Genomic DNA, 27381 nt, shown 5'->3' on the forward strand with positions numbered 1-27381 from the left:
GAGTCTTACAGCACAGAAACAGGCCCTTCGGCCCAACTCGTCCATGCTGACTGTGTTGCCCAGTGAGCTAGTCGTACCCACCCACCCAGGTTATTCGCTCTTCTCTCCTCTTCCATCAGGTAGGGGATACGGGAGCCTGAGGGCACCTACTACCAGACTTAAGGACAGCTTCTATCCCACTGTGATAAGACTATTGAATGGTTCCCTTATACGATGAGAGCGACTCTGACCTCATGATCTACCTCGTTCCAGTCCGCATATTTGTTCCCTCTGACTGCGTGACTTCCATTGGAAATTCAGGTTTCCACATCATCTCAAAGTCATGAAGGTAGGTTAATTGGCTACCGTAAATTACCCCATAATGTTGACGGGTTTGGGGGGGGGGAGGAATTCATGGGCATGGGAGAGAGAATAGATTACATGGGAGAACAGGACAGACGAGAATGCTCTGGGATCTGGTATAGACTCGACAGGCTGAATGGCCTCCTTTGCTGTCAGGTAATATGAGAAAAATGAAATGACAGAATTGTGGACAAGTTGGAACTTGGAAATATTTGAGGCAGCAACTTTCACTTTCTCCTCCAGAGCACTTGAATATGTTACCTCCTGAAAATCCAGTCAAGTCTGTTTTTGGAATCTCTTCAGTCAGCTTCTCCCTGTGACTGCAGGGGTTTAGCTTCGTCACTAACATTCTTAAAATTGCATTCATCAAAGTCACAGATACATTCTTTGTAACAGTGACCATGTTTTCGCTTCTCACCTTTTCTGCATTAAGAAACCAATTTCTATTGATTATTTGTGATTTTTTAATCATTTATCACTATGCCCCAAATATAAAACTTCAAATACAGCTGCTGAAAATAGTAGTTACTTTCTGGCCTTTAGTGCTAGGAAACTTGCTGTGGATGACAAGATGGGTATACGACAACATTCATCCATCCAGGAGCGTTCTGAGTCAGTAAATGAGGCCACGGGGCGACACTGAGGCAGCTGAGCATATCACTGAAGGATGACGGGTTCAGTCAAAAAGCAATTAATATTTCAAGTATTCATTGAATATCTTGTGAGCATCTCACAGTAGCCAAATGTTGAGGGGATGAAGGGAGTGCAAAGTAGGTGGATCTCTTGACAGATTCAGCTCACTAATCCTGTAACAGAAACCAAGCAGACTGCAACCATCAGCAGAGTCTCGGTCCAAGTTCTTATTCATTGGTCACTCATTGATGCCCAACATGGTGCAATAACATCACCAGCTCAGATGACCGGTCACCCTGTTCAAAGGAAGGCTGCAAACAATCACCTGTTTAGTCTAGTCAGGTGAAACAGGGTGAACCTCCAAGTCAGTTCAGCTTGTCTATGTGATAGAATGAAACAGTTGATGGGAATGTCCATGCAGCATGTCATATTCAGAACTACATCATAAAACAGGGAAAGTTGTTCCTCAGGGGGGTCAATGTGTGAACAGCATCATAGAATTGCATGGGATTGCCATATCTTTTGAACAGAATTCCTCATTTTCCGTGGGTGACTGGGAAATGTAGGTGACATTTCCTTGCTCAAGTGCTGTGAATACTGTCTCAGTAGCTTTCTCTTATTCACCCAGCAAGACATTTGAGGAAAGCAGTTTATTTAAACTAACAGTGTTTTATTAAACAAAAGAAATTCAAGAGATACAAAGCTTTTCTCTACAGTGTTCCCAATACAAAGGCAAGCAGCACCTCTCCAGAAGTTTTTTTGTCTCTGTAATGTTCTACCCTTTTAAAAGAATCTGTCATAGATAAGTTCTCATCAAATACATTCTCAGAGAACAGTTGAGCACGTAGTAAATTTGTTTTGATGTGGTACAACTGAACATTACATGTTACGAATACAGCATTTCTGAGTGTGATATCTGATTATAGAACCTATCTAGATAGCAGGACTAACCTGACACAAATTAGTTAATTTGTTCATGATTTATTATTTCATTAATTTATGGTCCTGTAATTTTTACAATAGGTTCTTTTAAAAGTGGCTCTGCGTAAATGAACTTTGCAAATTCCAACTTATGTGTTTATTTCTGCACCTGAAGTCTTCCACTCCCTCTACCCCTCAGCTGCAGTATGAGATCTTCCCTGCACCCCCTCCTACCACCTGGAATCTGTAGTCTGTCTTCGGCTGAGTTGGGGCTCTCCTCCCACACCACTCTCCCCTCCGATTTTCCACATCAACCCGCAACCCCTGCTTTGGGGCTCTTCGTCCTACCTCATCCCTGGAGACTGGGACCTCCCACAACACTGATTCCAGAGTCTGGGGCTTTGCCACTTCTCCCTGCTTACAAAATGTTAACTCTTTCCCCTACCCTAATCTCTAGGGCTTTCACCCATGCCTAACCTCCAGAATCCAGGGACTTCACTCCAACAACCAGAGTCTCTTCAACCCCTCCTCCCACATACCTTGGAGCCTGGTGTCAAATGAAATGTTTTCTGAGGCAATTAACTCCAGTAGGAATGAGGGCATAAGAGATACTTTTAGACAATAAAATCGTCAACAATGAGCTTTGGTGGAGTGTGACACAAAATAATTGGCTGGATCAAAGTGGTGTATGTTATGATCAGGATACTGACCGGGGGGGGGTTCACATCTTTGGCTGTACAAAAAGTAATAAATTAATGGTTAAAACTTTATAGATCAGTCGAGAAGATGTTCATCTATTATATGTAACCTTCAAATTGGATGATCCAGAACACAGGCAATTATGCTCAGGGTAGAATAATCACCGCATATATTGTGATTTTTAAGCTGCCAATGTATAGACTGACTTCCCAGCATGTACTGGAAGAAACCAGTGCACTAATGGAACCTAAGTCTTAGCTGATTCCATGGGGATGTGGAGGGTTATGAACTCCCCAATGACAACCTCACAACCTTCAGAGTCTGAAGTCTTTATTTGCCCAACACTCCCATCTCACCTCTGTGGAATCTGATGTCCAACTTGGCACCCACCCACTGGGATCTTCACACCTGCTGAACCAGCCCCTGAATCTGGGATGATCACCCTGATCAGGAGACAGGATGGGAAGACACCCTGCCCACCCCCAGCAGCACCCTGACCCTCCCCTCCCTCCCCCCAGCAGCACCCTGACCCTCCCCTCCCCTCCCCCCAGCAGCACCCTGACCCTCCCCTCCCTCCCTCCCTCCCTCCAGCAGCACCCTGACCCTCCCCTCCCTCTCCCCAGCAGCACCCTGACCCTCCCCTCCCTCTCCCCAGCAGCACCCTGACCCTCCCCTCCCTCTCCCCAGCAGCACCCTGACCCTCCCCTCCCTCTCCCCAGCAGCACCCTGACCCTCCCCTCCCTCTCCCCAGCAGCACCCTGACCCTCCCCACCCCTGCACCCACCGTCCACCACATTGCGCAACAATGAGCTCCTGTTTAACCGCTCCCCCGGACAATATCCGCCTTATGCTCCTGCTTTCCCACTAAATATATAGTTTGATTTTATTTTGCTCGGAGCCTTACTGCCTTAACATTTATTTTCCAGGCAAGTAGGAGACAGTGGGAGGAGAGGAGGCGGTCGGCGCGCTCAGCCGAGGGGTTCCTTGCTGCAGGTGGAACGTTAGAGCGGGTCCCGTGTTGCTCTCCGGAGCTGACCGAGAGGGAACGGGTTCGTCGCCACTGCGTCGGAGGGTCCGGGACAGGGGGCGGCAGGGCCCGGGGGTCGGTGTCCGGGACAGGGGGCGGCAGGGCCCGGGGCTTGGTGTCCGGAGGAAGCCGCTACGGGAGAGAGACAGGCTGAATTGAGCCGTGTGGTCTCGGGGCAGGAGCCGAGGCTCAGGCAGCAGCAGCTGTGGTCACCGTCTGTCCGTGAGGAGTCTGTTGACCGCCGGCTGAGTCCGGCCCCACCGCCAAAATGTCCATCTTCACTCCCACCAACCAAATCCGGCTGACTAACGTGGCGATTGTCCGCATGAAGCGAGCAGGGAAACGCTTTGAAATCGCCTGCTACAAGAACAAAGTCATGAGCTGGAGAAATGGAGCGTGAGTACTGGGGGTACATGGACCTTTCACAGTGGGTTACACTTGTTGATCTAATATATTCCCCTATTCACTTCTGGTTTTTTGCAATTTGGTATTGTCGTGCAGTGGTTTTCTGAGAGTAGCATGCAGTTATAAAGGGGTTCTATTGTTAAACAGTCCAAGACAGTACATAGAGCTATCCATGTAGTGTCCATCTCAAAGCTCATTGTGGGTCATGATACTCAAACCTAATACTATTCCCATAAATCTGCTGGCTCCTCCCACTTAGGTTTCCTGTCCTTGCCGCTCTCCTCATTATACCAAGCTTTCCATCTTTAATTATATGCGCTGTCTGTGAGTTTGTACGTTCTCCCCGTGTCTGCGTGGGTTTCCTCCCACATTCCAAAGACGTACAGGTTAGGATTGTGGGCATGCTATGTTGGCGCCAGAAGCATGGCGACACTTGTAGCTGCCCCCAGCACATTCTCAAAAGCGCAAGAAGACTTGTTTCACTGTGTGTTTCGATGTACGTGTGACTAATAAATAAATCATATATGTATATATAGTGGCATGCAAAAGTTTGGGCATCCCTGGTCAAAATTTCTGTTACTGTGAATAGCTAAGTGAGTAAAATATGACCTGACTTCCAAAAGTCATAAAGTTAAAGATGACACATTTCTTTAATATTTTAAGCAAGATTACTTTATTTCATCTTTTACAGTTTCAAAATAACAAAAAAAGTGCCCAAAACAAAAGTTTGGGCACCCTGTATGGTCAGTACTTAGTAACACCTCCTTTGGCAAGTATCACAGCTTGTAAACGCTTTTTGTAGCCAGCTCAGAGTCCTTCAATTCTTGTTTGGGGGATTTTCACCCATCCTTCCTTGCAAAAGGCTTCTAGTTCTGTAGATTCTTGGGCCGTCTTGCATGCACTGCTCTCTTGAGGTCTTTCCACAGATTTTTGATGATGTTTCAGTCGGGGTACTGTGATGGCAATGGCAAAACCTTCAGCTTGTGCCTCTTGAGGTAGTCCATTGTGGACTTTGAGGTGTGTTTAGGATTGTTATCCTGTTGTAGAAGCCATCCTCTTTTCATCTTCAGCTTTTTTTTTACAGATGGTGTGATGTTTGCTTCCAGAATTTGCTGGTATTTAATTGAATTCATTCTTCCTTCTACCAGTGAAATGTTCCCCATGCCACTGGTTGCAACACAAGCCCAAAGCATGATCGATCCACCCCCGTGCTTAACAGTTGGAGAGGTGTTCTTTTCATGAAATTCTGCACCCTTTTTTCTCCAAAAGTACCTTTGCTCATTGCAGACAAAAAGTTCTATTTTAACTTCATCAGTCCACAGGATGTGTTTCCAAAATGCATCAGGCTTGTTTAGATATTCCTTTGCAAACTTCTGACATTGAATTTTGTGGTGAGGATGCAGGAAAGGTTTTCTGATGACTCTTCCATGAAGGTCATATTTGTGCAGGTGTCGCTGCACAGTAGAACAGTGCACCACCACTTCAGAGTCTGCTAAATCTTCCTGAAGGTCTTTTGCAGTCAAATGGGGGTTTTGATTTGCCTTTCTAGCAATCCTACAAGCAGTTCTCTTGGAAAGTTTTCTTGGTCTTCCAGACCTCAACTTGACCTCCACCATTCCTGTTAACTGCCATTTCTTAATTACATTACAAACTGAGGAAACACGACCGGAAAACGCTTTGCTATCTTCTTGTAGCCTTCTCCTGCTTTGTGGGCATCTGCATAGAGGAGCCCGTGGCTGCTTATTGTTGGGACAAGGTTTGAAGAGTCAGGGTATTTATAAAGCTTTGAAACTTGCATCACCTGGCATTTCCTAATGATGACTGTGAACAAGCCACAGCCCTAACAAGCTAATGAAGGTCTGAGACCTTGGTAAAAGTTATCTGAGAGCTCAAATCTCTTGGGGTGCCCAGACTTGCATGGTACTCCTTCCCTTTTTTCACTCTAAAATTGTACAAAACAAAAAGAATACACTAATCTTGCTTAAAATGTTGAAAAGAATGTTTCATCTTTAACTTTATGACTTTTGGAGATCAGCTCATCTTCTACTCACTTGACTATTCACAGTAACAGAAATTTTGACCAGGGGTGCCCAAACTTTTGCATGCCACTGTGTGTGTGTGTGTGTACAAATAGACTACAGAGAAATTTAGGTAGGTTTTTGTCTATTAAAAGTTTGATTTCCAGTTGGACCAAATCCAGTGCAAGCATCTGGCTTTCATTCTGGGTCCAAGGAAGGAAGAGGGAATGTGTGGTGATGGAAGCTTTTAGATAACGTTATCTTATTGAATAGTTGAGTGAAGAGTGGATTATTTTTTTAAAAAAAAGAAAGATTTGTGTGGTTTCATTCTGTACGTATTTATGAACAGCTCTTTATCTCAAGCACTCTTGTATTTTCAGCGAAAAGGATCTTGATGAAGTTCTTCAGACACACACAGTGTTTACAAATGTATCAAAAGGACAAGTGGCAAAGAAAGAGGATTGTGTTGCAGCATTTCAGACAGACAATCTGACTGACATATGTAAACAGGTGTGTTTTGAGAAATTTTGCGAAAGAAATGAGTTGTTGGAAAATATTGCCACTAAAATATTCAACATTATCTTTCCTCTTGAATGAGTTTTTTCATGAAATATTTTAAATCGACTGAATTATTCTTGTACCAATAATCAGTGACATTGGCTGTGAGATTGAACAATATATATATATAGCTATACGTTGACAACTATATAGCTGAGAATTATTTAATGATAAGGATAATCTTGTACGATAAATGTTCCATAGGAGCCCCGTCCCCCTATTAATTTTATGCCTATAATCTATTCTTAACATATTCCCACCAACTCCACCACTTCATCAGATTCTACCACTCACCTGCACACTCGGTGTAATGGACAATTAACCTCCAAAACTGCATGCGTTTAGGATGCGGGGGGAAAACTGAAGAACCTGGAGGAAACCCCTGCAGTCACTGGGGAAGGTGGAAACCCCACATGGACATTTCCAGAAGTCAGGATTAAACCTGGATTGTTGGAGTTGAGGCAGCAGCTCTGGCACTGTGTTGTCCTTCTGTAAATAATATTATAATATTTTAAGTGTGTGTGTTACATTGTTTTAATGCCCATACATGATTAATTTGGATTCCCAAACTGTGTGATTGCATCCACTTTTTAAAAAAAATAAGTGTAATGGTTACCGTCATTGGGCATGTTTATTGTTTTTACTCCCAAATCCTAAAATGTCAAGCTCTGGAGTCCTATCATTTGCACACACAAGGAGTCTTGGTTTCCATTGGTTTGGCAGCAGTGTGGATTGTTGTCTGGACTCTAGCTCCGTATGGAAGAATTTTATCTATTCTCAAATCTTTGCTTGGTGTATAAATACTGAAAAGAAATTAGTTGATTGAAGAAAGATTCTTAATGGTAAGGAATAACTAAAGTAAAAATGTTATTTGGAAACTCCAGGGATGCAAAGCACATGATATGCATGAGTTATTGATGCTTAGTGGTGTTGGTGATGCTGGGTGGGATGGTGGCTGCGATGCTAAATCAGAGTTTCGGTAACGGTGATTATCTGTACTGAAGCTTGGGATTAGCATGCAGCAGTGAGGTTGCAAGTGCTAGAGTGTGACTAGATTGGAGAGTAAAACCGGCTCTTAGCAAAAATCCAGGTTTGAATAATGGACTAGTAACTTGCTGGAATTGAGCAGCACAGTTACTGCCACCTCACTCACATTCCTGTGCAATCACAAGTCCTGAACTTGCTGACCACTCTTTATTTTTTTTCCTACTTGTGATCTAACATTAGACCCCGAGTCCAGAGGCAGCTCAAATTTACTGCAGTTCTGTCAGAAATTATTCTAGGGAATCTTCCCCCTGAGCTTGCATAAGATTACACCTGGTAGAGGGGCAACAAATTCACTCACTTAAATGGAAAAGAATGCGTGAAATCAATCTGGATAAATATGACATCATTTACATTTTTGGAATTCATTTAGTTCTAAATGTTTTAAATTTGTGTTTTTCAAGTGTTTTAATTATTTTAAGATTTTCATCATTCATTTTAATTTTAGTTGCATTTGAGTATTCTTGAATATTTCAGAATATTGGGAACTTCCAGAAACATTTGACAGTTGGCAGATCTGGAAGCCCAACTATTGTAAGTTGTAGTATGAACAGAGTTTGTTCTGACCCAATTATATCATGCAAAAGCCTGCTGTGGTACAAGGCTCCTTACAGTTTTGAACTGGGTTGGTTCAGGGTTTCAAATCAAGAGAAGTTTGTATTTAACCATGTAAGTCAGCAGTAAGTGCAAGCTACACGCCACTGGCAGCACGTTTTGGTCTGATTCTTTCAAAAAGTTCTTTTTAGCTAACAGTACTAGTTTCTAAGCTGATCTGAAACTCTGCCTTGTGTTTGTGGAAAGTTTATATTCCATAGATAATTAAACAGTATTAGTGTTATTTTCACTTTTCCAGGAGTGAGTGTTAGGGTTGGAATCGGCCTGAGTCAGCCTGAGCTGGAATCTGTCTTTCAGAAATCACCTTTTTTGTGAGATGTTGTGAAATAGTTTACATTATCAGATTAATTGCCTTGAATTGGTTGCATATAAGTATTTTGTCCATCCTTCTGTGTGAGAATATCATTGTAATGTTTCATTGAGAACTAACTTGAAATAATCCAGATAAATTTACCAAATTGAAAGTTATTTTACAAATTTTCTTTAATGAGAGCAGATTGATTTTTTTTTGGAACTATAAATATTGAATCTGGGTTCAAAGTTGTCTCACAGGTGGATAGGGTAGTTAAGAAAGCTTATGGGATGTTAGCTTTCATAAATCATGGGATTGAATTTAAGAGCCGCGAAGTGATGATGCAGCTCTACAAAACTCAGGTTAGACCACACTTAGAGTACTGTGTCCGGTTCTGGTCGCCTCATTATAGGAAGGATGTGGAAGCATTGGAGAGGGTGCAGAGGAGATTTACCAGGATGCTGCCTGGTTTGGAGAGTATGGATTATGAGGAGAGACTAAAGGAGCTAGGGCTTTACTCATTGGAGAGAAGGAGGATGAGGAGAGACATGATAGAGGAATACAAAATACTTAAGAGGAATAGTTAGAGTAGACAGCCAGCGCCTCTTTCCCAGGGCACCAATGCTCAATACAAGAGGGCATGGCTTTAAAGTAATGGATGGGAAGTTCAAGGGAGATATCAGAGGGAGGTTTTTCACCCAGAGAGTGGTTGGTGCATGGAATGCACTGCCTGGGGTAGTGGTGGAGGCAGGTACGTTAGTCAAGTTCAAGAGATTGTTAGATAAGAATATGGAAGAATTTAAAATGGGGGATATGTGGGAGGAAGGGGTTAGATAGTATTAGGCGTGGTTTAAACGTTGGCACAACATGGTGGGCCGAAGGGCCTGTATGGTGCTGTGTTGTTCTTTGGTTCTATGGGTTGTCAGACTCCATCTGTCCCTAAAGTGTCTCCAACCAATAAAGCTAAAATGTAATAAATAGTTATGGTGAGAAATACTGGGAATCAATATTAATCTCTCCACATAATTTAAGATTGTCATTTTTAATAGATACACTTTTACACACAAAGTTCAATTTCAAATACAAATACAGATCTCATTGTTTTTCAGATTCTGGCGAAGGGTGAATTGCAAGTTTCTGATAAGGAGCGACATGCACAGCTTGAACAGATGTTCCGAGACATAGCGACTATAGTGGTAGAGAAATGTGTCAACCCTGAAACAAAGAGACCGTACACCGTGAACCTAATAGAGCGCGCCATGAAGGACGTTCACTACTCTGTGAAGGCCAACAAGAGTACAAAGCAGCAGGTAGGTTAAGACAAAGCACTGAATAAGGAAGAACTGAATTTGAATTTATAGATGTCATTAAGTCAGAATGTATGTTCTGATGTTCCCGGTAACAAGAATGAGATTTCCAAATGGTTGTTCTGTTAAGACAGAACTATTTCATCTACGTAGAACACACCAGAATAAGAGTTTTATTTTACCTGATTAGACAGGTTTCTTCCTGTTTTGTAAATTTTGTTTAATCTTACAACATTTACTGTGCTACCTTCTACCACTGACTGTTTCATCTTTCGAAGTAAGATGTGAGTAGCCATTCATTGAGGAATTTTTGTTAATTTTTTTGTGGTGATCCAGGCATCAATAGCAAACCCAAAATTTATTGCCCATACCTAATTGCTTACTGTCACCTTGACCTACTACAGTCGTTCTATTAGGGAGGGAGCCCCAGCATTTAGACCCAGTGACAATGAAGGACCAGCAAAATACTTCCGAGTCAGGATGGCTTACAGCTTTTAGGGGAAGCTGCAGGTGATAGTATTCCCATGCATTTGCTCCCCTTGACCTTCTTGGTCGTAGAGATCAGGTGTTGTGGGAGTGGCCTAGGTGAACAGCTAATGCATTTTTGTAGATGATATACACTGTAGAGATGAAGTCAGTGAGTGTTTCATGTGGATTACGTTGTTCTGGATGGCGTTAAGCTGTTTGAATGTTACCAAAGCTAAACACATCCAGGCAAGTGAAGAGTATTGCATCACGCTCCAGTGGTGCTTTGCAAATGGTGGAAATATTTTTGGGTAACAGGAGATGCAGCCTCTGATCTGCTCTTACAGTCACGGTATTTGTGCAGCTGGGTCCCGTTTAGTTTCCAGTCAATGGTGACCTTCAGGACGTTGATGGTAGGAGACTCGGTGATGTTAATGTCATCAAAAGTCAAGGGTGGGGGATTAGATTCTCTCATTACAGTTGGTCATTGCCTGGGCAGTTTCGTGGTACAGATTACTTGCCAAGTATCAGCCCATACCTGCAGGTTGTCTACAACTTATGCAGGTGTGAAGTGCTTCATATGCTGTAAAATTGTAAATAGAATTGAACGTGGGGCCAACTTCCCCACTTCTGACCTTTATGATGGAAGGAAGGTCATTGATGAAGCAGCTGAAGATGGTTGGGTCTTGAACACCACCCTGAGAAACTCCTGCAATGATATCCTAGGGCTGAGATGATTGACCTCCAAAATCCATGACCATTTTCCTTTGTGCGATGTATGACACCAGCCATCAGTGTGTTAACCCCTTGAACCTTCGGTTAGTATTGGTGCTTTTCAAAGCTAAGGAATTCTACAGTATTATTCTGAAGAATGCTGGCAAGGACGATGTTTATTTACCACCACCAGTTGCCTTGATAAGGTAGTGGTCTTTTTATGCAAAGATAAGTACATGATGGGGGTTGACAGTTCAATCTGCCGCTGGGAGGTGCTGTACAGCCAGGAGGAAGCACTCCTTCCCCACTTTGAGCAGTTATGGGCCAAGTATTCCTAGCAGTCAGTGGGGATGCTGCGTTTATCTTGAAGGAGTGTGAGAGAATATCCTTGAACCTTTTGTCTACCTAGTAATCTCTTACTAAAAGCGACCTTGAAACTTGGTGTCTGTTTCAGGAGTTTGGTAACTAGTTCAGTAACATGGAGAGAACTGTACTTTTGGAGATGTTGGCTTTCACTTTAAAAGTTTGTTCTAGACCCCATTCAACTGCTCAATTACACATATAAAGCAATCATGATGATATTGGAAAATGTTCCTCCCAGTGTGCATGTGAATACAATCCTCAACCAACAGATTATCAGGTCTCTCATTTCCATCAAAAAATTAGCTGAAGCATTTGACTATATTTCAAAATTAATCTATTGGTCGTAATGTGCACTAGGACATGGTGAGTACATTTTAGGATTATGCAAGTGAAACATTGTAAAAAAAAAATACATTTATAAAGGAATCAATCCATTATTTCAGATGGAATTCCATTGGACAGAAGTCAAAAACTGAAGTTTTTATATTAACATACACGTATTTAAATATCAGTACTGCAATGTGATTAAATCTGGATTGGTTTCTACCTGGCATCCTCTTCAAGATGTATTAATATTAAATTCTACTCACTTAAATGTTCCAATGTTGAGAATTGGAGTAAGTAACTTTTAAAGTCTCCTTTCATACATAAAGGCATTGGAGGTTATCAGACTGCTCAAGGAGAGTATGCAAATTGAACGTGCTCACATGAGACTCCGGCTCAGGATTCCGATAAAGGATGGAAAGCGGCTTAAGGAAAAACTGAAGCCACTGATTAAAGTGATGGAAAGTGAAGAATTTGCTGAAGATTTAGATGTTGTAAGTTTTATTTACATTCCCGGTTTATTGGAGCATCATGATTTCGGGTTTCAGATTTGGATTAGTTTATTATCAGATACACCGAGGGCAATGAAATTCCCTGCTCGCATTAAACTCTGTTTGATCCCTCAGAACAGATTTAATCTCTCAATTTTTCCTAAAGATTGATTAATAATTCTATTTCTATGTTAAATCATTGGCCCTCACGTTAATGGATTATCAAAAGCAATCAAGATTTTTCAATGCAATAAAATCAGAATGGATCATAGAGTTGTACAGCACAGAAACGGGCTCTTTAGCCCACTGCATCTATGTTGACCATTGCCTGTCCATACTAATCCCACTTGCCTGCATTAATTCTATATCCCTCTATGCCCTGCTCATTCCAGTACTTGTAAAGATGCCTCTTAAATGTTGTTGCTGTTCCTGCCTCCACCATCTCCTCTGGCAGCTCATTCCAGATAATGACTACTCTTTTTGTGGAAAAATTTACCCCTCGGATATCCTTTCACCTTAAACCTATGCCCTCTAGTTCATGGGAAACAGCCTCCTTCCCTCCAGGGAAGACCGATCTAGCCTACCCAGTCTTCCCTGATAACTCAAGCCCTCCAATCCAGGTAACATCCTTGTGAATCCTTTCTGCACCATCTCTAGCTTAATCATGTTAATCATGTGAGATATTAATTTATTTGATTGCATAATACAGCAGTCCTGATTATTTAAGAAGTACTAATTCCAGGAAATAAAAACAATATAAAGTTCAGCATGGTTAAAAATTTGTTATAATTTAGGTCTTTAACATTTTGACATTTCCTCTGCGGAATTACCATGTATCAACCAAGGCAGAAAACAGTGCTTGCCTACTCTGGGCTGATGCAGACGTCAAATTGATTACTAATCATTGTAGGCAACCATTGACTTTTGCTGAGAAACGTACTTGTCTGGATGCCAAATGATAATATTTGGCTAATTATGTTTTTTTTATCCTCTGGTCTGCTAAGATTCACACATGAATGACCACTGGATAGAAACAAGATTGAAAGCTAGAGAGAGAGCTAGACTCATTCGTGGAAGGGATGGGAGGATTTGAGATCTGAAATTTCTTCAGAGCAGTGATGGATTTTAGAATACACAGCCAGCAACTGCACACATCTTCTGATGAGCATCTGATCTTCTTCTGTTTCTGTAAATAGAAATCATCTTTATGATTTTACTTTAGGTATGTTTGATTGATCCTGGTTGCTTCAGAGAAATTGATGAACTAATTCGACATGAAACAAAGGGAAAGGCTTCCCTGGAAGTTCTCAGCTTAAAGGAGGTGGAAGAAGGTGATGAAAAACTTGAATGAGTTGTTCATGGAAGCTTTGGTCTAGCTGCAGAATCAAGTATTGTTAAACCACACTAGTACCAATAAATATTCATTTAATGTGCACAGAGACCTTGTTGGCTTCAGTGGGACCCCACAGGTATAAATTAGTTACAATTTTAAATCCTTAAACCACTTGATATTCTTTACAAAAGTATACTATTGAGTTTTTTTTCCCTTGTATTTAATTAAAGTCAGTTTAAAGCCTTTAAAGTTATCTGGTATTGATTTTTTTCTCCTTGCATTTAGTACATTCACATGACTAAATTGGTTGCCGCTGGAGTGTTTTTGCTTTGAATGATAAGTGGAGTATTGTGAAGTTGCATTTATCCAGCAGGAGCATTTTATCACACCAATATATACTTTGCAGTGGTAGAAATACATTGAAGTCAGAAGTGAGTCACTTACCACAGAATATTTGCCTTTGTACTGTTCAACTGACAGCCAAACGTTGTTAATCATTAGGTTAATGTCAACATCATGGGAATGTGGTCAAGCACTTGTCTGATGCAAATGTTATCATTTATCAGCCAAAACCTGGATGATCAAACCCTACTGCAGTTAGCCACAAACTGCTTCATTCATCTTGCTGAATTCTGACCTTTTCATGGAAGGAATACCATTGTAACAGTTGAAGATATTTGTTCATAGGCACTGACCTGAGGCATTCCTACAGCAATATCACATTGATATGTGATCCTAAAGTTTTATATTTTGTGGCACTGAAAAAAACAAGGCCATAAATATAGATCTGGAGACATGAGCCTGTTAGGACAAATACCATCAGTGATGCATTTGGGTTCTCAACAACAATCTCATTGCAATGACTGTCATTGCTATTACATTATAGTTTTATTTTAAAACTGAATTCAAATTTCAAGTGCCTTGTGTACTTTAGTCACTTCAGATTTAGTTCAGTCATGGAGTATCTGTAATTACATTACTGTATCTATAGTAAGGAGTACACCACAAGGTGTTAGACTTGTCAGTAAAGGGGTTGAACAATCAACTTAAAGTGCATTTTCTCAGATTAAGGTATTCACCACAATTAACACTAAAGGGTAGAGTTCAATGTTGCTGTGGTAGAAATCCGCTACAATCCAGTTGTCATGCATCCATCACTGGAAGAAAAATTCAGTGAAATCATGGAGGGGAGAGTGGGGTGATACTAGAAGCCAACTTCACCCCAGTATTTTAAAAAGGTTCAGGGAGCTGAGTGTTATTATTGTAGCCCACTTTTGATTCTCAACTACCTGTGCATCATATTTGCTTTTGCCATAACATTCCAGTTTCTTGCAAATTGGAGAGACATAAAAATATCTTGAAGCACACCCTTTCATTATCTCGGTCCTTGCTGGGGGAAAAAATGGCATACAATGCCTGCTAGAGGGCAGCAAGCAGCTGTGTGGAAACACACAAAATGACTATCAGCAACAGAAGTTGGACCTCTGTATCTTCTGCCCTGCCATTTCTTATTGCAGTAGAGACAACCTATAATTATGCAACTACTCATGTAATTTTGTTTAGATCCCATTTAAGCCATTTTGCTTGTTTACATAGGGAAGGAATTACCATTAAATTAAATGCCTACACACTATTACATTTTTGACAATGCAGCAGTGGAAAGAGTTTGGCAAGATCAATGAGAGAGAAATATGGGAAAATGTTATGCAGCAGGCTGGAATAGTTGAGAATTAAGCATGGAAGCAACAGCTTCACAGGGCAGCTAGTGTACCTCCAAATGAAGCAAATTAAATATTTAAGTTGCTTAGCTACTTGACAGTAGAAAATTTAATGTAGTGAGTGAGAACCAAGAGGAAAATTGCTGTCTCTCATTCAATAGTCAATAATCTACAGCTGTACATGACTGTCACATTGGGAAAAAAACTCTTAAAATGTGACAGACAGCATAAAGGGTTGCATACAATCATATATATGAAATTTCTTTAATTTATTACATTGTACAAATTTCTTCACTCCCAGCTATGCAAAGCATGATTGATAGAGAAATCTCTCAACCTTTCTTATGGTGTATCTGATAAATACTTAGTGCACAGGAAATTTGAAGACAAAAATTGAGGTCACCATCGTTTCAGTGTGTGGGGCAAGATATATTGATATATACAATCATAAATGTTTATTTTGAACATGGCAGTTCAGGAATATACAATTTACAGTTTCCCTTATTTCCTGATACAGGTGTAAGGAAATTTGCTTAAATCCTGGAAACAACAATGCAGAAAAATACAAATACTACTGCTTTCTAATGCAGTAGAAAATAAATAAGTGTACAAACTTAGATAATAAATTGCTTGGATAGATGAGCAGCAAATTTTGCAAAATGTAGAAGGTTAAAAGTAAGACATTCAAGGGATGAGCAACTTTTATCAGTTCTTACTACTTCACGTTCTCCAACCCTGATCTTTCTGAATGTTCATTCTTCAAACTTTGCTTCAAGTCTGAATATAGTATGCGCAGTGTGTAAAGTACTGCCTGGCTCTTAACATACCAGAAGCACCATTAAGGTAGTTGAGTGTAATTAATCATAGTTTAAGAGTGCTAAAGTTTCTGCATCTCATAAAATTGATGTGATAAAAATGCATCTTTAGTCAAAGTGACCTCAGTGGAACCAAATATTGAGAGTAGTTGTAGTTGGTAAAGTAGGCAGCTGATACCATCATATTTAATAATATGACCAAACCAAATATGTATCCCAGTGACTGTGTTCATGGAAATCCTTGGCATGCTCAAAAATAATATTCTTATAATTTCATGTTAATGGCATGTTTCATGTCTTTGTGTGTTTACCTAACTTCCTCAATTGTCTCCCTTGAACAAGGTGCTCCTGTACTGTATCCAGATGTTTCATTCAATATATTTCAGTAATTAGGATCAACACAAACCTGTCTTTCAATAATGTTGACAGGTATAAAGCTGGATCCTGATTTTTTTTTAAATGATCCTTTGGCTACCCCACAGTTAGTGAAGAAGCCAACGTCACACCCCAACATCTTAGTTGTTACCACCTTCAGCCACAAGTTCAACCCAGGACCCATACATGCTCAATGCATATTGTGTCACTAAACCATCTACAAAGGGTTAAACCTAAAACATTAATATGTTTCAACTTTACAGATACCAATACTAATATACAGATGTGGAATTCCAGCACTTTTGTCAAAAATCCCTGGTTGGACTCTACCTTGGAGCACCATATCTAATTCTAGCACACTAAAGCACAGAAGTGATACCTTTATCCTACAAGGCTCAGTACCAGCCAATGTGATGCACTCACCTACCAATTCATTATGAAAGTCACATTATCTGTTGATTCTGAATATTAAACTGAGAAAAAAGTTAGATATGAGTTTTTGGGAAAAATGCTACTAGCAGGTTATCAAAAAAGGATGCTCCCTCATTAAACGTGGTTTTTATATCAATTTCAATGGCACAAACACAAACATCTTTTACTAAATATTGTTTATGAAAAAATAGTCAATGAAAAAATACACAATAAAACTTCAGTCAGCCTGTTTATATGCTTAGTTTTGTCGAAACAACATCTTCAAGAAAGTAATTAAATCAAAGCATGTATTTTTAATCCTCATTTCTTCTGAGAAAAAGCTAACTTGGCATTGTAAGCTGTACAAAAGAGTACCAATTATATAGGAAAATAAAGTTCAGGTGAAATTTAAACAAGCAAATCGGTTTCTCACATTGCTGCTAATATTTCTAAAACAATGAGTGTGGACCTTCTAAATGTTCCAGCTACTTTTGATAAAGAAAATTCACATCAAACCACTCAAATAGGCAGTCTTTTGTTTTTCCTTGTGAAATAAAAATGGCTCTTCTCCTTAAAGAATCTTGGAATTTCAAAAGCTGCAGAGATCTTTCCCACGTTAATTTTCCACCATTCACAACAAAACCCCCTGATCACAAAAATCAAAAACTGCAGATGCTGGAAATTTGAAATAAAACCAGAATATGCTGGGAACACTCAGTAAGTCAGGCAGCATCTGCGGAAAGAGTAGAAGTTGACATTTCAGCTCAAAGACTTTTCATCAGAACTGCAAAATGTTCTCCATCTTCCAGTTTTGACAAAGGGTCCAATATGAAACATTCACTTTGATTCTCTTCCCACAGAGGTATCCTGACCTGACAAGTATTTACAGCATTTTGTGTTTTTAAAACCATGATTATTCTTGGTTACGGATGAACATATTCTCATCATTGAACCTTTGCAGAGAAACACATTCCTTAGTAGAAATGCAGAACTACATATCCAGTATGTTTGAATGGACCAGGAGCCAGTTGTTTTTTTTATATAAACTTCCCTCCATTAAACAATTGATTGGAAACCAGCAAATTATTGTGCAAAGTCCACATATGGAAATCATGCAAACCTGCTTGAATCCTTTTCACAATCCTTTTACAATTTTTGTTTGTATATTCCTCTTTTTATAGCTCTTCATCTAACAGAACTTTTAAGAATAAGATGCAATTTTTAAGGAATAAAGGATATGCATGAAAAATAGTGTCACATCCATCATGTCTAGAAGGTTAGTATAATAAACAAAATAAGGCTCTTACAAGAAAGACGGATTCTGATTTTATACCAGAATTTCGAGTTTGGATTGTTGCCCATATTTGTGTAACCACCAATCCAATGCACCCCATGTGGACTTGTTTGTAGGTTTGGTCACACGTTCAATATTTGAATTATAAAAACTCAATTTAATTAAAATGGTGTATATGAATATCTTGTATTCTGGTGCATTCATACTATTATCATTTAAATATCACTGACCGTTACCACTAATATTAACCTAGCTACAAATGTAGTTTAGTGAAGCTTCACCACTTCAGATTTTCCTTTGAGTAGTGAAAATAATGATAAAACAATGACAGAGGAGTAAGTTGGGTGAAATCAGCAAACAGGTCCATGTTTTTGAAAACTTATGAATAAATAACATTTTCTTTTTAATATGGACAGCTAAATATCCTGATTGAAGCGTAAAAGGATTCCATTAGTCTACAGGTATTTTTAATATAAACAGCAAAGGCACTAATATTTAGTGTTATAACTGGGAATCATTAGTAATATTTCCCATTTAGTGTGACTATATATGCTCAGTGACTTAAATACACTAGTCTTTGCCAGTGTGCAAATTGTTATATCTGTAATTTCAAGCAGAATTAATCTCTTTCATAAAACAAATTGCTGAAGTTCATTAAAAACATTGTGCTAAATTCAGTTCCTGGCTCTGGAATGCAGGTAGATCAAACTCATGAGCGGACCAGACAGTTTTGTGCATTTTAGAGTTCTTCCAAAAAGGCCACTTGTGTCTTTGCAGTTACACTCTGCAGATTAAGCTGTTGAATGAAAGGAGAAACAAATATTCATAAATTGTTAATAGAGAATTTTTCAACTAACTTTCAAATTTATTCACTAACAACTTTCCAAATAATATCCAAGTCTTATCCCATTGCTGTGTGGCAAGGCAATTTTTCTGTGAGCAATATATATGGCAAACAACAAATAGGAGGATTAAGTTGGGTGAAACAGTGATAAATGCCAAGTTCACTCATTCAAACACCTTTCACATCTTCTTGCACACATGTAACTGAAAGCCAACATGCAAGTGCAACAAGCCATCTAAAGGCAAATGATATGCTGACTTTAGTGCAAGAGGATTTGAGAACAAGAGTAATGATGTCTTTCAGCAATTGTATAGGGCCTTGGTGAGAATATTACGTATGGTTTTAGTCTCCTAACCTAAAAAGGAGATAGTTTTTATACAGGAAGTACATTGAAAGTTCATGAGACTGCTTCCAGGGATAGCGGATTTGCTGTATAGAGTATTTAAGAAGACTAGGCTGGTATTTTCTAGGGTTTAGAAAACTGAACAATTCTCAGTGAAATGTACAAGATTCTTAGTGCTTGACCAGTTGGATGTAGGGCGGTTGTTTCCCTTGGCTGAGAAGTCTAGAACAAAGTTTGCAGTCTTAGAATAAGAGATAGGCCATTTAGGATTGAAATGAGAAAAATACAAAGTGTGGTAAACATTTGGGATTCTCTACCTCAATTTGTTTCAAATAGATATCAAAAGATTGCTAGATATTAAGGATATCAATGGATATGAAGATAGTGCAGGAAAATGGCATTGTGGTAGATGAGCAACTATGTTCTATGTTCAATGTCACCAAGCCCTCCACAACGAATGAATTATTCTTTGTAGTGGTCATTATTGTTTTTATTTTTAAGCAAATCTCCAGTCAACTAGTGTTCATAACAGAAAACAAGTTGCTGGAGGAACTCAGTGGATCAGGCAGCAACTGAGGCAAAAGGACGGTCCTCCACAGATGCTGCCTGACTCACTGAGTTCCTCCAGCAGCTTGTATTTTGCTCCAGGTCCCAGCACCTGCAGTCTTGAGTCTGCAGTGTTTATAATAGTTCCACAACGACTGATAACCACAACGATAAATAGTACTGTTTTAGTCATATTGATTGTGGGTAAAATGTTGGTCAGGATAGTGAAAGAAAATCCTCTGCTGCTTTCCTAAGTGCACCAGAATATGTCGTGTTCATCTAAATGGTCAGACAAGGCCCATTTAATGCATCATCCTAAAGACGGCACCTCGGACAATGCAACATCTGCTCAAAATGTCCTTAAGTGTTAATTGTTCCTGGATGGAGACTGGAGGCCTCAACCTTCTTACTGAAAGACACCGGAACTGCTACATAACCAAGTGGACACTACATAATGCTTGTTTTCAGTACGTAGGTGACATCCATCTTTCGACTCCACTCTGCCTCACTCAGCTCATATACTGCTCAAGAACATCTTTGCTATCTCCAAATCTGATCATGTCGAGATGCTCCTGATCAGGATCCCATCTTCTGTCCTTCATAAACTTAAACACATGCAAAACTCCACTTCTCACATCTTTACTAAAGTCCCGGTCACTGATCACCATGCTTCCACAAGGGCTCCTTAGTAAGCATCATCTTAAATTTTTAATCTTGTTTTGAAACCCTTCCATGACTTCACCTTCCTCTACTACTAATCTCAAGCTCCACAACTACACTAAGTATCTCCACTTTAAGTGTGGGCTCTCATTAATACACTATTGGCAGCCGAAGACACAAGCTCTAGAATTTCCAAAAAACACTCCACTTTGTCAACTCTATTTTCACCTTTAAGGCACAAAATGTCTGCCCTAATATCTCCTTATTTAATTCAGTGTCAAATTTTGTCTGATAGCACTGTCGTGGAGCCTTGGGGGCATCTAACAACATTAAACAAGTACATGAATATTACAGAAAGTATATGTAATAGCATGTACAGAACTATCACACAACTATAACCTCCTAGACATTTTGGGAGAAGTACAGTCACATTTCTGTACTGTTCAATATTTTTCCAGGAGAGGATTTGGATACAAATTGTAAAATGATCAAGTTAAAACATGCTACAAATTAACAGGGCAATCTCCTGAAAGTGTAGATTAGGTGCCATCTTGAATGACATACAATTTGACATTCCTAGAACTGTTTACACTTATTGCTGTTGTGACATCCCCAATGTCAACTCAGTGGGAGTCAACAGGAAATTAGGCTGAGGAGACAAGAAGATTTGAATAGTAATTGTTACAGGAATAACATTTTTAAAAACAGATATAGAGTCACAAATACAAGGTAGGTAGCAAAGTGTTGCATGAAATTTAAAACACAGGAGATTTGTGTCAAGATGCAGAGAGATTATTCTATTTTAGTTTTGTAATAACATGACCCAGTGAATGGGAATGGTACAGAATGTTCTTAAATTTCGTCATATGAACACAAAGTTGTGCTGGTTGAATACAAAAATAAAACCTCTACATGCATAACTCTTCTGTTCTACCTTAATGCTACTAGACTAGTAACCCAGGGAATTTTGACAGTGCTGCCCCATCAGTTAACTGATCTTGCGTCAATTCCCTTCTACCTACTGATTTAAAAATTAATGCAATATGCATCTACAAGTAATATATAAATACGCATTCATTAAAGAAAACTCACATTACTGAGTGGTGTGTAAGCATTATCAGAAAATTCCATTGTCTCACTGGTAGGGATGCCCATGTTAGCATGTCGTTCCTCTAATTTCAGAGCTTCAATTTCAGTTTTGAGTTCCTTCAACTGCTCTTGTAGGTGTTTGCTTTTTTCCATGTATTCAACACTATGAAATAAAAAAACATGCAAGTATCACTTGCCTCTTCAAGAATTAAAAAAAAATTAGATTTCCTCTACCAATTCAGAAGTTAGTAGCTTCTTAATCAATGACCACAGATAACTGAATGAAGTTTCTAAACCAAAGCTAAATTCGAAAATTGCAGCTTGAAATCACAACGATCATTTTAAATCCACTACATAGCATTACTGTATGGAAGCTTAGGCTTTGAACTGTGGCCTCCTTACTCCCCACCTACCAAACCCGAAATCACACTCCACATTTCCCAATGCTGCTATAAAGCTGGTGCACAGCCAAAAAACAATACACCCCATGGCAGGAAGAAATGTTTAAAGTAGAATAAATCAGATAACTGGACCTAGTGAGGGGGAAAATTTAAGAGTTTTTCTTTCATTCTTTTTCAGAGTGGCATAGCAATTAATGCAACTGCCTCACAGATCCAGCGAACCAGGTTCAATCCTGACCTTGGGTGCTGTCTGTGTGAAGTCTGCCTGTGACTGAGTGGGTTTCCTCCCACACCTCAAAGCCAGGCTAGTAAGTAAATTAGCCCTCATGTATGAGAGTGACAGGAGAATTGTAAGTTAATGGTCATGTGAGAAAGAACATATTACAGGGAAATATGGAGAAATGGAACTGATAGGAATGGTCTGAGATCCACCATAGACATGATGGGCCAACTGGCCTCCTTCCCTGCTGTAAGAAAATATAAAATAAAAATAAATTTGAGAACATGGCATTATTGGCAAGGCAAGGATTTACTAACCAAACCATAACTGATCTTGATAATTCTTAACTGCCCTCTGAAATAACTTAACTTGTACAGGACTGGCAAGGAGGGATTTCCTTCCTTAAAGGATATTGGTGAACCAGATTATTTTAAATCCAATCGTGATCATCATTATAATGCTAGCTTTTTATTTCAGGAGGCATGTCACACCACAGACTGAAACCCAAACAGAAGCCCTGAAACTCTGAGCACTAGCTAAAAATTGGTTTGGAGTTGATAAGTTTGCTTGTCAATAAACAGAACAAAAGCAGAATAAATGAAAATAAGTGGGTTGGGAATTCACTTAAGTGAGGATATATCTAATTAGGATACAACTCAGAGATGGGTTAGACAATGAGTAAAAGAAAAGTTTGTCACATTATTAAGTAAACAATATACTTAAAATAATAAATCATGAGAGAGAACTAGGCCCATGTGGTGAGGTCTTGTGCTAAGCAGCTCTGAGCAGTTTGATGGCATGGTAGAAGGTACAATGGTCCAGCAGTACTGAACTGTGGTGTCACACATGCCAATTGGAATGTGGGGGGTGGTAGGAAGATGTTGATTGTCTGGAAGAACTGGGAGAAGGCATTTTGCAATAATGTGGATTAGAAGTACATTGGAGCACTGGGTAGTAAAAATCAAATTAAGAAATAAAAAAGAAGAAAAACAAATCTTTCACCAGATTTTAACATTCTATATAATATGGGCACATGAACTACTACTGGCTGGATCACATCATCTGATGTAATTGGCATGCAGTACATTCTTGGGTGAATGGCACGGGAGGTGGAAGTATGACAACATACCGTTCTCGTTCTATCTCCATGGATAGTCGCTTCATATCAGTGTCCTTGAAGTCAAATTTAAAAGATCCAGATTCTAAGTTAAGATCACCAACATCAGCAGGGGGATGAGCTGAATATGAAGCAATAACCTAAGTGAAGCAGATTTAAAAATTGAGACATCTTTGATTAATACAACTGATCTTTTACCTGTTGTGAGCTCAGTACACTGCTAAGCCAATTCAGTCAACTAATTACTTCTGAAGTGGAGTCATCATTTTAGCACCCTAGATAAATTGTACATCGTTTTGCTCTGTGCAAGTATATTTGTTCATAACTGTTTGCACAGAGATTCAATAATAGTAACCATATAAGTATGAAAATGTTTTTTTAAAATAAATAAATAAATAGAAGGTGTTTGTAAGTACGTTGGAAAATACTTCCAGGGGATAATTTTGCACGTACCGGATAACTGGGTTTTGTAATCTCCAGCAGTCTGTGCTTGGCCCTTCTCTCTGCTTCTCGAGCTTCATTTAGATCTTGTTTTAGCTGTTCTGCTTCCTTAGATCTGAAATAAGACATTTAAAACCAAAGATTACATAATAACACAATTCTATCAGTACTGCACCACAGTGTCAAGGTATTCCTTCTGGAAATGATAAAGCAATAGTACATTCCTGGTTTTGATGGGCCACTATGCCAGCCATCACTTAATTCACTCAACCATTTCAGGAGGAAGTCCTACACAATACCCTTAAGAAGCATCCCCCACATCAGAAAAATCACAAATGAAGGAGCATTTATTTAATTGAGGGATTATTATCTACTTGTGGAAGAGGAACAGTGCAGTTGCAGTTTAGTAGTTTCACACTTATGTAGTCACCATAGCTCTCCTGTCTATCTACTCAGGATGATTTTCAGAAGTTCTTGATAGTTTTCTAGTCACATTAATTCATGTTCACCTTTTCTGATTTCTAAATTTTGAACTCTCTTAAACTGGCCTAATCAACAAAATGAGTTGGGAGAAAAGTGCTGGCAGAAGAATGAATAGGTGTAAGGCTGACAGTTATAGGATGTGTCACATAATTATTACATTTAATGTGAACTGATTTAACTATAGGTTTGGTATTCACCATCTGACGACACTGACTTCCACAAAACATGAATTGCACCTCATTTATCATACAGGCAAACAATTGACTTCCAAAACGCAAACGAACTAACCTCCTCTCTGATTCCTCCACAAGCTTAACAGCTATCAACTCTGCTTCTCGCATCTTCTGTTCCATTAGACGCTTCTCCTCTTTCGTCTTCAGGGCTGTGACCTCCAACCTTTGTCGTTCCTGCTCTGCCTCTGCAGCTTTCTGAGCGAGCAACTTGGCCTCCTCCTCTGCAATTTGTGCCTTCTCAGCAAGTAAGTCAGCAGTCTCCTCTGATCGTATCTAGTAAAAAGCATTAATTTCCTGAATAGGTACGAGTATGTGATAAAACTTAAGCCTTATCCATGGTCTATTAGTTTAAAAAAATCATAGCACATGTATAGTTAAAACTGGTTACTACTAACCAGTATGGAATAGTTCAGTGCTACCGTTCACTGTCTTTGATTGGGCAGCCACCTCATAACTCATCCATTATCTAGCAATGATTAATGCGTCTAGCCAAATGTCACCCGTGACTAACAGTTTGAGTCATTTGTGTGAAAGCCAACACCAATCTTTAATTACAAATTCACACAAGAAATGTATTTGTTTTGAAATGACAGAAATTAGTGGAAGTTTGTGATTATTGTTGTTAGTTTTATAATCTTTTACAACCAGAGGAAAATTCAAGGAAGGAATGTCAATTTGGAAATAGGAATATTACAGGACTGGTCCTCCAAGACTGAAAACCTCCAATTATTCACTTACTTGTACATTTGAACAATTCTTCATAAAAAGGCTCACATTACCCACAAGTTCATACAAAGTGGTAAGCTACACACTTTCCCTCTCATAGTGTATCCATATTCCTCGGAATTTGTGGCAAATTTGGATGAGTTTAATTTATGCTCAGCCTTAAGAAAACCTGTTAACAATTCCCATAAACCTTTTGACATTTTCTTCACTCCAGAACATACAATTCAGCTCTTTACCTCCTTCTAACAGTTCATATTCATTAAACCAGAAGATTCGGATAGCCTTTTCCTTATCACCTGATCTCTTGAAGTAGTAATATTATATTGGAGATGAAATTAAAATCGCTAACATCAGGGATTCTTGAGAGATTGCCCAAATATTTTGCAGGAGTTATTCCAAGAAATAATGGTCCTCAATGAAAACTACAGTTGTGGTGGCACAGTAGTGTAGCGGTTAGCGTAACGCTATTACAGCGCCAGCCACTCGTGTTCAGTTCCTGCTGCTGTCTGTAAGGAGTTTGTATGTTCTCCCTGTATGTCTGCGTGGGTTTCCTCCAAGTGCTCCAGTTTTCCTCCCACATTCCAAAGACGTACAGGTTAGGAGTTGTGGGCACGCTATATGTTGGCGCCGGAAGACACTTGCCGGCTGCCCCCAGCACATTCTCAGTAATGCAAAAAGATGTATTTCACTGTATGTTTTGATGTAGATGTGACTAATAAATAAACATCTTATCTTATTACCATTAATGCTGGTTATCCTCAATGCATCACCACAAATAAAATATAACATGTGGTCATAATCAACACATGCTATCACCTCCTGACTTTTGTGCTTCTTTCCTCTCGCTATGTACCTCAAGACCCAGCTGGTACTTTTGTTGCTACATGCTATACTATCCACTTTTGTGAACAGGCAACCAACAGGCCAGTTCCTATTCCTTGATTATGTTGGCCTAGAGCTTTTAGTTTATGCTCCCGTTGCTGATCTCTGTGGCAATTCTTGCCATGGCTACTACTGCAGCTACATTCACAACCAACTTTTACATTCTCCTGTTCAATTATCTTCCAATCAACCTCATAAACATGTTCCCAATTCACTGACATCATATTTTTTTTAGATCAGAATACATTTTTTTGAAGCTACATCACAAGTATAGTTTTCATTGTTTGAGGACCATTAGTTCCTAGAATAACTCCTGTAAAATGTTTGGGCAATCTCTCAAGAATCCCTTCCTTAGAGATTTTAATCTCACCTCCAATAATATTACTTCAAGAGATCAGGTGAGTAACACATCTATTCTGCATTAATTCCATAAATATTTTGTAAATAGCTTGTTCATTTGGCACAGCCAATAGATTGAAAAATTTTGACCAGCAGTCATACCAATATTTCTGCACCAGACTCTGTGCCATACCAAAATTATCTGTTTTCTTTGTTTGTATATTTAAGTTTAGACATAGTCTTTAATTGTGCTCTACATTGAACTCACCAGTGCTTCATTTGCTAGTCTAGACTCATCCTGTAATTGGTACAGTCGTCTCTCCAAATCTTCTTTTGCTCGTTCAGCCTCTTCCCTCAACTTTTTTTCTCTGGCTAACCTTTGGCGTTCCATCTGAAATAATAGCAATCCATCTTTTAGGGAAAATGTTCTTGTCACATCAATGCACCAGCATTAAATAAACTATAATGCACATAGTTTATTTGGACTAACCTTTTTTCTAGCCTTTTCTTCTCTGGCTTGAGCTTTCATCTGCTGAACTTCAATTGAATCTACTTTTCTCCTTCTCATGAACAGGTCATGATTTCCAATGCATAACTGCAAAATCTGAAAACAGGCAGGAGAATGTGACTTTGCATTATTCTGAAAGGATGAAATCATCTTTCAAGTAACATGGACTCCCCATAGATAACTATTTTTCACCAAAAGCAACTTCCTTTCTCTTTCCAGAAAGTGCTGTGGAAACTGAGGAATGCTAAAAGAGTAGCTACAGAAAGAAATTTGAGCTGCTTGAACACATATTGAAATAGGCCACATTTCCAAACTGTACACCTAGTTAAATCAATCCAAGTTCAAAATCTTAAAACTGTCTATTTCACACTTTATTTCAACATTA

The 27381-nt window shown here is 39.3% G+C and overlaps 2 protein-coding genes across 2 annotated transcripts in view; one reads left to right on the forward strand and one right to left on the reverse strand.

Moving 5' to 3' along the window:
* Positions 1 to 3498: 3498 nt before the first annotated feature.
* On the forward strand, positions 3499 to 13800 carry sbds (SBDS ribosome maturation factor). The gene is made up of 5 exons (XM_052035535.1): positions 3499 to 4018; positions 6426 to 6555; positions 9664 to 9864; positions 12057 to 12221; positions 13441 to 13800. The coding sequence occupies exons 1-5, from the start codon at positions 3891 to 3893 to the stop codon at positions 13567 to 13569; spliced, it is 753 nt and encodes a 250-aa protein (XP_051891495.1). The 5' UTR covers positions 3499 to 3890; the 3' UTR covers positions 13570 to 13800.
* Positions 13801 to 15105: 1305 nt separating this feature from the next.
* nf2b (NF2, moesin-ezrin-radixin like (MERLIN) tumor suppressor b) overlaps positions 15106 to 27381 on the reverse strand; it is a 35198-nt gene continuing 22922 nt past the window's right edge. The window contains exons 11-17 of the mRNA XM_052035510.1: positions 26979 to 27092; positions 26757 to 26879; positions 24597 to 24814; positions 23838 to 23940; positions 23397 to 23524; positions 21650 to 21809; positions 15106 to 18960 (exon numbers count right to left, since the gene is read on the reverse strand). Coding sequence (XP_051891470.1) covers positions 18904 to 18960; positions 21650 to 21809; positions 23397 to 23524; positions 23838 to 23940; positions 24597 to 24814; positions 26757 to 26879; positions 26979 to 27092 — 903 coding nt within the window. The 3' untranslated portion in view covers positions 15106 to 18903. The remainder of the gene's footprint in view (positions 18961 to 21649; positions 21810 to 23396; positions 23525 to 23837; positions 23941 to 24596; positions 24815 to 26756; positions 26880 to 26978; positions 27093 to 27381) is intronic.

Source organism: Pristis pectinata, chromosome 21, assembly GCF_009764475.1.
Source record: "Pristis pectinata isolate sPriPec2 chromosome 21, sPriPec2.1.pri, whole genome shotgun sequence".
Classification (NCBI taxonomy): domain Eukaryota; kingdom Metazoa; phylum Chordata; class Chondrichthyes; order Rhinopristiformes; family Pristidae; genus Pristis; species Pristis pectinata.